At 40.3% G+C, this 9,635-nt stretch overlaps 2 protein-coding genes across 4 annotated transcripts; both read left to right on the forward strand.

Annotated features, from left to right (window-relative positions):
- The first annotated feature begins 157 nt into the window (after positions 1–157).
- Positions 158–919, forward strand: zgc:113691 (uncharacterized protein LOC503529 homolog). The gene has a single exon (XM_034152795.1). The coding sequence runs from the start codon at positions 158–160 to the stop codon at positions 917–919; it is 762 nt and encodes a 253-aa protein (XP_034008686.1).
- Positions 920–1,301: 382 nt separating this feature from the next.
- On the forward strand, positions 1,302–9,196 carry ndc1 (NDC1 transmembrane nucleoporin). Of its 3 annotated transcripts, none has more exons than XR_004557763.1 (18): positions 1,302–1,461; positions 2,235–2,355; positions 2,437–2,538; positions 3,084–3,258; positions 3,335–3,470; positions 3,595–3,703; positions 3,886–3,937; positions 4,049–4,181; positions 4,685–4,777; positions 4,862–4,943; positions 5,070–5,231; positions 5,395–5,649; positions 6,301–6,413; positions 6,936–6,994; positions 7,511–7,574; positions 7,663–7,763; positions 8,026–8,186; positions 8,281–9,196. XR_004557763.1 is itself a non-coding variant. In XM_034152836.1 (18 exons), the coding sequence occupies exons 1-18, from the start codon at positions 1,423–1,425 to the stop codon at positions 8,342–8,344; spliced, it is 2,013 nt and encodes a 670-aa protein (XP_034008727.1). In that variant the 5' UTR covers positions 1,302–1,422; the 3' UTR covers positions 8,345–9,196. The 3 variants fall into 3 exon arrangements, 2 of the variants coding, with proteins under 2 accessions (XP_034008727.1, XP_034008728.1); XM_034152836.1 differs by having other exon boundaries at positions 6,936–6,986; XM_034152837.1 differs by lacking the exon at positions 6,936–6,994.
- The last annotated feature ends 439 nt before the right edge of the window (positions 9,197–9,635 follow it).

The raw sequence follows: 9,635 nt of genomic DNA on the forward strand, positions 1-9,635 counted from the left end.
TGTTACCTGCCTCATCTATGTAGCTGCTCCAGCTTGCGAAGTGGATTTACCAACATAATGTGCAAGAACTATTGGAAAAGCTTGTGCGTTATAACATTAGTTTGAAGCAATTGCCATTTTCATTTTCTTTTTTCTGATTTGGAGAATTTGCCACAAGATGGCCACTTCACAAGGGAAAGGTGAAAAAGTGTCCAAATTTGAGACATTAAGACTTTTGGAGAAATGCAGAAACGAAAGAGATGATGCCATGCACAGAGAAGGTGTTCTCAGAGAGAAACTGAGACAGTATGAGTCCAGGATGCGTTCAACTGATGCTCAGAAACAGAAGCTGAAGACCTTGGTGGTTGAAAACAAGGAGCTGAGGAAACAAGTGAAGGGTCTTCGCACTGAGATTGGACTTGAGTGCAACCCTAAATTCACTGGAAAGACCACAAAGGACATAATCAATGACATGCAAGATAAGGACCGTGAGTGCATTTCCCTTGTGGAGAAGGCTGCCAAACTGAGTCTGACCATTGATGATTTGACCTCTGAGTTGGCAAACACAGTCACATCTAAAACACTTTTAGAGGATCAAGTGCAGTCATTGCAGCAAAATCTCAAGGATATGACAAATAATCAACGCCGCCTGCTGAAATTGTGGGAAGACAAGAAGGTCCAGAGGGATCAACCCGCCGCCCTCCCAGCAATTATCCAGAAACCTGCACAGAAACCATTTGTTCATAAAGCCATTCAAACTGAGATGTCTATCAATTCATCGCAAAAGCTCCCAGTCAATGCATTTGAGATCAAGCAATTCTCCCTGGACCATGACAAAAAGACAGTTTTGGATAAACACAGTTTCCCAACTTATGGAAATGACTTTCATCATGAAAAGACATCTTTCATGCACGACGAAACCAATGGAATTAAGAATTAACTTAACTCTGTGACAGACTGCAGTGAGAAAGTAGAGCGAGATAAAGCAGATAATTATTAGTGTGTGATATATCTGTAAATATCAAACAAACAAGTAAAACATATGCAATATAAAATAATGTAAAGCTGATTTCTGGCTTGTTTTGATGCCTTCTGTCATTTAATTCTGTGACAATGTAGTTATTTCAGAATTTGTATCACTCTGTTTCAGTCAACATTTACCTATAACAGTCTTTAAAAGCTATACTTTGTTAGCTTGTACTTTTTAACCTAGCTTGAGTTGGACCGACTGGCCGAATTTAAAAATATGTTATTGTCGAACAAGCTCATTATACTACAATCGTCTGGCTAGCAACAGGCAGGTACACGGACAACTCTTAACGGGGTCCTTCAGGGTCCTTTGAATGCATGTGGCGCGATATGGGAAACAGTGGAAAATAGTTTGACAGCAGGAGAGCCGAAGAGATTATTATCACCATTTGGCTCTCTATTTATCCAAGCAACATGTTTTCTGCTGAGCAAAGCTGTTGGTTTGTCCGCAAGGTGAGTCTTTAACTTAAGTAAAAATGGGAAAATGTTTCGCGTGAGTTTGCGTTAATACATTACCGTTAGCCTCTCTGTTTATGCTAGCTGTGGCTGTAGCTAACATTCAGCTTCCATTAATCCACACAAAAGCACAAAGGTTACACAAATATTAAGAAAAGTGGCACAGTTTAAAAGCATATACCATACAAGAAACCGGAGTAATTTGAAAAAAGTTCATAGGATTATCAAGAGCGAAAAAGCTTTGTTTTGAAATAAAGGCTAGGTAGCACACGTTTGACAATTATAATACAAATACATCAACACATTTCAGTCTAAAGTTACGTTTTTTTAACGAGATGAGTTTAAATGACTTTGAGAAGTGAGCCAAATTCAGCAGGAATTATTTAAAGAGAGAGTTTGTTAGTCCTCTTGCACACTTGTAAACAGCGCTATGATTAAAACAAAAATATCTAAAAAGTGAAAAATGCAATTGTTTAATTAATTTAACGTGTTTTATATGACTATCTCAACATGAGAATATTTCAACTTAAAATATATTTTTATAGAATTTTCCAGATACGGATGTCTTTTGTTTCAAAATGTATGTACAAACTCAAAGAAGTTCATACCACAGGAAAACAAAAATGATCATAACTATTACTTACGAATGAATCGGTAAGCATGTCAGAAATATTAACAACAATATTCATCATCTCGAAGTTTTCAAACTGTCAATGTGAGTTAACATTGTGTTTGTTATGTATTTAATAATGACTGGCTGTTTTCTACAGGTGATTTGCTGGAGAGCTGTGGCGAGTATCGCTTGGGCTGTCCTGTTGTTGCCCTCCATCACAGCAGTGTTTGTGCTCCTCAGCAGGTTCAGTCTGCTTCACCCCATCCAGACAGTATCAGGTCAGTGGTCATTGTGATATGAGACTCATGACTATCTGAAGTTGTCTGAAGCTCACTGTAGACTTGTTTTTTTACATGCAGAATGTCTGTCCTTCTTAACGAGTGCAAGTGCCATCTTCTCCTTCATCCTGCTGTGTGGAGTCATCATCATGGTGGGGTTCCTCAACCTGGAATATTATACAGGTGAGAGACATGATGTCATTCTGAAATATTCCTGTGTTGTTGTTTTTGTTAAATAGTAAATGGCTTTGTCTCAAAGGAGGTGCCTTGATAGTTTAGGCTTTTGGCTTAGCAGAACATAGATACATTACATGAGCCTTTGCTGTATACAATACAGACTGTAGGGTTCATAAATCAGAAGTGACAGCTCACTGTGAAAGTAAATAATTGTATCTGCAAATGAAATAATTGGAATAACATCATTTGATACATAATTTCCTTATCAGGTTGTTCATTGTAGAGTGATGAATGCATTTAAAGAAACACCTCACCTTTTCTGGACATTTTTTAATATATGTAATACTTTTCACACTGCTTAACACACAGTATAACATACATCAATCAGTATAAAGAATAATTCCAAAATGTGCACTCCTTGTCAATGATTCTAAATATACATACCTTTTTTTTAATAAAATGGTGTTGAGAACATTGTCAGGTTTGACAGCCCAAGAATTGACATCTAGCATATGATATTCTTCGGTTGTAAACCTGTTGTTTCTTTTCAGTCATCCCAACGATTGCATGCTCGAAAATCGCCCTGTTGGGTCAGCTGCTCCACCCTCGTCAGTTCGTCAACTCCCTGGCACACTGCATCATGGGAATAATCGTGGCTTGGTGTTGTGCCATCGCCATCGGGGGCAGATATGAAACGATCGCCTACCCCTGCACACCGGATGATGGGTAAGCAGCACAACATAACTATCATGTTGACTATACATGCTTCATCCATAGTCTAATTTCCTCCATTTGTTTTCAGTGTCGACAGTTCCCATCAGATGTGTCTGAACGAGCATCACTTCATCCTTCTGCTGGCTGGAGCCTTTGTTGGACTATCTCACAGTATGCTGGGTGTGATCTACAACATGAACTATGTCCCTTTTCTCACTGTTCAGGTATGTGATGCGACTCATTTATCTCCCTAATGATCATTAGGCAAGATGAAATACCTAAGATTGAATTAGTCTTACATTCTGTTATCATCCACTGTTAATGTTAACCCACTATTATTCCCTCCAGCAATACAAATACCTTCGCTTTAAGGGATCCCTACCTTCGTTGGTGAAGTGCAGCGCCACTCAGGCCCTTTACTCTGTCAGGAACTACATTGTTGTGTATTTCTTTTTGGGTAAGTCATTTCTGTTTACATTTATCATTTCACTAATACTCCTGCTCCTAGAATGAACTGCTAGGAGAGGCTTGAATGATGTTATCTCATATAGTTTTTGTTCATACGCATGCTATTAGTTATTGTTCAATTATTGTACCTGGTCTTCGTATTTAACAAAATATCTATTTTCTTATTAACAGGATACATTCCAAAAGCATGGATTTGTAAAACACTGAATCTGCATTTGAACAGGTCAGTGTGGCTTCTGTGTTATCAAGTCTTTACAATCTGTTCAAACAATAATACATGCAGCCACTCAGTGCTGTTTCTTGGACTCCATTAATGTCTTTCTGTGATCCCCAGCTCTGTCCACCCTCTTGACAGCATAGCTGGACTGCTGGACCTCAACCTGCTGTACCAGCTGTGGGTCAGTGCCGGCTTCCTCCTCCTCACATGGCACGTCACCCTGCTGCTCTTTAGGATCTTTGTCACTGAGGTATGTATGTCCATAGAAGACAACATGTATACAACGGCTAATATTTCAAAAGCAAAGGTCTCGCATTGTGGTTGAAGTTTAATTTACAAACGTATATGTATTTTTCCATTCTGTTTCTCTTCTATACCATGTAACTTTCCTTCCGATTATATATTATTTACCTGTCTCAAGCTCATTCAAAGGTTAAAGATTAACATCAGTGCCAGCCGTCTGTGACCATTGACTCGGCCAAGTTCTGATAACCACATCTTACTGCCAATCTGTGATTGCTATTTGCTTAAAAGTAAAGTGTTGTGTTGCAGGGACGACTTCAGTTCGCTTTTTAAATAATTTAGGGACACTAGGGGGCAATGTTGTCATAGCTTTGAGTGCTCAAGTGTCTGAAGTGCACTAGGCCTAACTTGTTTATAATATTCATGAACTTCCCAGGATTCATCTCAAGTGATCAATTAAACTTGCATTTAGTAGCTTGAAACTAATAATATATTTCCTGTTATCTGCAGGTGTACAGTTTTCCTGTGCAGTCTTCTTTTACCGAGGATGCCCATCAGTGTCTTCCTAAAGTTATTACCGGCAAGCAGCCCATGGTATTAAAGGTAAATAAAACACATGGTAACTCTCTTCTCTGCTTCTAATTTTTGCATTTGGTTATTGTAACTATTCTTTTCTCCACATTTCAGTTTCTAGCTCTGCAGGACCTTGCTCTGCTCTCTCAACACTCTCCATTGAGACGCTCGGAGGTCTTCAGTCTGAGTCAGCCAGGTTTGTCCACGAGAGGTCCTTTCTTCGACTGCTTTTGATTGACCTTTTGTAACATACTTCTTGACACACTTCTGATTGTATTTAAAGTAGAAAAATGTATTTATCTTTTCATTCTTGTCTCAACAGGTGGCCATCCTCATAACTGGAACGCCATCAGTAAGGAGTGTCTGTCTCTTCTGAATGATCTGACCCAGAGACTCATAGCCTATCATGACACTGTAGCAACCAATGGCCGGGCCAAATCCCTTTCTACTGGGAGTGAGAGGAAGACTTCATCTGAGACATCAAGTATGTTATTATAAAACATATAGAAATGTCATTGTTTTTTTACCTCTGCTCTTTATCCTTTGAGATTGTCTTTGCCAAAACTCCTCCCTAGCTATTGTGCATATAAGATAAACCTTTTGAATCTTACATTTTGTCCCATTTTGCTTAATCAAATTAACCTCAGGTACAGAAGATCTGATGAGCCCGAGGCCCACGTTTCTGATGAAAACCCCAGCGTCGGTGTTTGCTCGCTCCATTGTAGGCAGCTCACAGAGCCCTCTGACAGCGCCCTTCACTAGTCCTGACCTGAACAGCCCTTTTGCTTCTCCCGCTCTGCGGCGTCTGACTGCTCCTGCGGACCCGTGTTCCCCGTGGTTCGGCACAGTGCAGAGCCCCCACATCATGAGGAGAGTCCCAAAACTCTGGTCCACCCCCACAGGTGAGAGGAGGTCACTCGGACGAAACACTTTGATCCAGTATTTACATGTTCAAACTGTGGTTCATAGCTCTGAAACTAATGGTAGTATTTTGAGTACATTCATAATATTGCCAGAGGTTTTGATGCTTTAGGTGTGACATTATCTCGACTTTTAAGTGCGTCAGGGTATAATTACATAGGTTAAAGGTAGGGTAGGTAAGTTTGAGAAACCGGCTCGAGATACACTTTTTGTTATATTCCATGGAATGCTCTTAACATCCCGATAGCAATGAATATCTTAAGTGCTTTGACAAAAAATCCATAAAAAAATGTCATCTGTGGAAGCCGTAATACTGTAAAAAGTACGACCAATCATCTGAGCCGGCCCGGCTAAAATAACTGGATGGCCTACCTGCCTGTCAGCCTTCCATCTGTGCACAAACTTATCTCGTGCCCTCATTGGTCATGTGCGCGTTCGTGTGTGTTGGAGGAGGGGCTCTGTAAGGAAGTGGCAGATTTTCTCCGGTTGTGTATTTTCAAATTCTAGCGATCTCGAGCCGGTTTCTCAAACTTACCTACCCTACCTTTAAGTAGTATTAAAATAAAAATAGATATCTGCAAGTCGAGGTTTTACTGCTGGTTCCCCATTTGTGATTTAGTATCTCTGTCCAGATTCACAAGTCAATGGAAGTCCCCCAGCATCCCCTGCCTCAGTTCCCAGTCCCAAACAGGAACCGTCCAAACCAAGTCTCCTGGCTCAGTTCCTCCAAAACAGAAAAGAACAGGTATTTCAGTCTTGTCAATACAGAATGACAGTATCAATATAATTATGTTTATACAGTGTTGACAAAGGCTTTCACACATTTATTAACCCTGGGCTAACAAAAGTAATCCCACAGAGGGGTCTCTCTCTCTCGGCTGATTTTCATGAATTTCCAAAGCCAAAAATCCTTTAAGCCGTGATGGGCCAGGAAGGCGTAGGTGAGAAAATGGACATAGCACTATTTGCGCCACTTTTTTTTTTCACAGCTCAATCACACCAATCATTTCTGTGCTGCCACTGGAGAGATGAATCAGGAGGAGTGCCACAAATGTTAGGAACATGTGTCCTATCTGTAGCCTGGCTATTGATTTCCTTTTCTGATGGTTACTTCTGCTTCATAAAGTCACCTTCTGGTGGAGTACAGAGTTGATCAGGGTTTTCTTAGCCCAGGGTTAAGTGTGAAACGCCATTATTGCTACGTGTGTTTCATTTTGTTGTGTTGTTTTTAAAGCGAAACAACTTTACACTTAATTGTCCCATTCAGGTTAAACATTTCTTGGCAAAGCGCGTGCTGATAATGTATTTGTTTAACAAGGTAAGGAGGTAAGGATGTGTGGCATGTGAACACGGTGAGGGGTTCTTTGCATGTTCTCATCTTTAGATGTTCATCGTGTTTGACCAAATCTAACCCCCCCCCCCCCCCCCCCCCCCCCCCCTCCACCTGCAGATATCACTAATGTATCACTGTTTGGATGTAGTTGTACACACATTACTAATGTAGCTCTTTTCCATCCCCCCCTAGATGTTACAATGAGCCTTACTAATTACTTTAAAAGCTGGATTCCAGGAGTTGTGTAGCATGCGTGTCTCGCAACTCTCCCGCGTTGTTTGTACCAATCAAATGTTCTAAGGCATAGCACGATGTCCTTATTGTAGAACTAGAAACTAGTTTGATTAGTCTGCGTGTCTTTCTGAGTGGTATGTATTTTCCTTTGAACATGCATGCATTTTGTAGTGTAGTATCACTAAACCCAAGTTCCTGATTCATCAGTCTACTGTAACTATGCTTCCGTCTGAATCGTTAGAAAACTCTGTACTAGTTAACGTTTTCTCTTTCAGCTTCCAGAAGCCTCCAGTCAGGCTCTGTTTGCAGACAGCCAGGCTCACATCTGGGCTTTAGAAGGTGGGCAGAGATGGTGGACTTTTCATTTAAAGCCAATATGTCCTGTTGATACACCATGTACAATATATTCTGTTACATCCTCCCCCAGGGCTGTCGTACCTTGTTCAAGCCTCCTTCTCAGAAGACCAGTTTGGGGTCGTACAGACTGCATTACCCAGCATTCTCGGGTGTATGCTCGTCTTACAAGAGGTAAGCTGTCTTATGGTTTGCGGCAACTACCCTGAGATATGGGGGAAAAAAGGGACTGCTATCAAATGTAATAGCCCATCTGTATTGTGCCGAGTGTGAATTGGCTTTGCAAGTGAAAACCTTCTACTGGAAGAGACTTACTCACGCTCTAGAAGTTCAACATAGATATATAGAAAAGACCATTTTTATCTGTTTGACAAAAAGCTGAGACATCAAGGAAATTGAGTGAATTGTGTTGCGTGTGTTTCCCCCCCGTCTCCAGGCAGTAGATCGGCACTTCAAGCTGCCTCACGCCTCCAGTAAGCCCGTGCGGTCGGCCAGCAGCCTGGGAGACTCCACTCACAAAACACTGCGCTTTGCCCTCAGAGCCACTCTCAAGACTGCCATCTACAGGATAACTACTACTTTTGGAAATCACTTAAGGTAAGGCCTGTCGTTGAAATTGACTCTCTTCAAATTATACAAAAAATGTGTGACTATAAAAATGCATAATGTATATATTTGTTTGTATCCTCAGTGCTGTTCAGATGTCTGCAGAGCACCGGAAACGATTGCAGCAGTTCCTGGAAAACAAGGAGTAAAAACACCTGACACTTGGCTCTTGTGCCTGCAGATTCTTATCAGCTTGTGTGTGTGCACTAGCATGAGTGAGGCCAATACTGAAAGCCCATGATAGTGCCTCCTTTTTTTTAATATTTATGTGTGCAAGATGTCATGGTGGAATGTATTTGATAGTTATATCACATCCTCCATGTGTGAGGCTTCCTGCTACACTGACAGACTGAAACAGGATAGAAGCCCAGCTGTTCTTCCTCTTTAGGAGATTTAAACTAGCTCACTTTACACAAAAACAACTTACTCCAAAATATTTGTTTCATTTGTATTACGAGATAATGATATTTGACATGACTCATTCATTTGGAAAAGTTGTAAAGGGCTTTTACATTATGTGCTTTTTGGTACCGCACTTCATAAGCTGTCTTATGGAATTATGATATCCTTCTGGTTTCAAAACATTATCATTTGGTGTGAGTGAGAGAGTTGGTATGGCGTGTCAGTGATGAGAAAGAAGCCGTGTTGCTCTCTTCAGCTTGACGGGTATCTGAAATGTGTTCTGGAAATATATATATTTTTAAAGATCTGGTTTTGTTCTAAACTCCAGCCTGGAGAACTCGTTTACTGTCCACCTCAGTTCAGGTTCTCTAACTAGAAAATACACCATCAGATGTACAGATCAGACACCCGTTTGTCTGTTAACTATTTTGTTTGTCAGCTTTTGTTCATGAGAAATGAGGCCGTCTTTCATGTCAGATAAAGAATGGAGATTTGGTGTGACTGGTAAAAGTGTGGGCAAAATGTTTTGATTGCAAATGCGTATTGCGTTTGATATCCACTCAGAGGCCTGTTGAATAAAAATATTATGTAAAGATCCATTTTCATGTTGTCATTTCTCAGCAGAAACAATCAAATTATCAACTGCTCCCAGAAATTAAAATGTTGTTTATAGATCAAGGGATTTGATGTGCTTAATAAAGATAAAGGCAGGGTTATAAAATGTTTAGTATTTTGCAATGACTATTTGCTCAGCTGTAGTGTACTTATCTGGGTACCTGGGAGTATTAAAACCCCCCTTATCAACAATTGGACAGAAGGCTTTATGAGGTTGCATGGAAACAGCCATGAGGTGAAGGCTAGTGTCTGCTTGCAACATTTGTTAAATATAGTCAACCTTTTTTCAGATTTGACTTATTCTTTTGGGAATGGCACACATGATGCCACTTAAAGTGGACCTATCATGCTATATTTGAATAATATAGTGTAGGACCATACCTATATAAGGCATATTTATACTTTTTTTTTTTCAAAATACCA

The sequence above is a fragment of the Trematomus bernacchii genome, unplaced genomic scaffold (genome assembly GCF_902827165.1).
Source record: "Trematomus bernacchii unplaced genomic scaffold, fTreBer1.1, whole genome shotgun sequence".
In the NCBI taxonomy this organism is placed as follows: domain Eukaryota; kingdom Metazoa; phylum Chordata; class Actinopteri; order Perciformes; family Nototheniidae; genus Trematomus; species Trematomus bernacchii.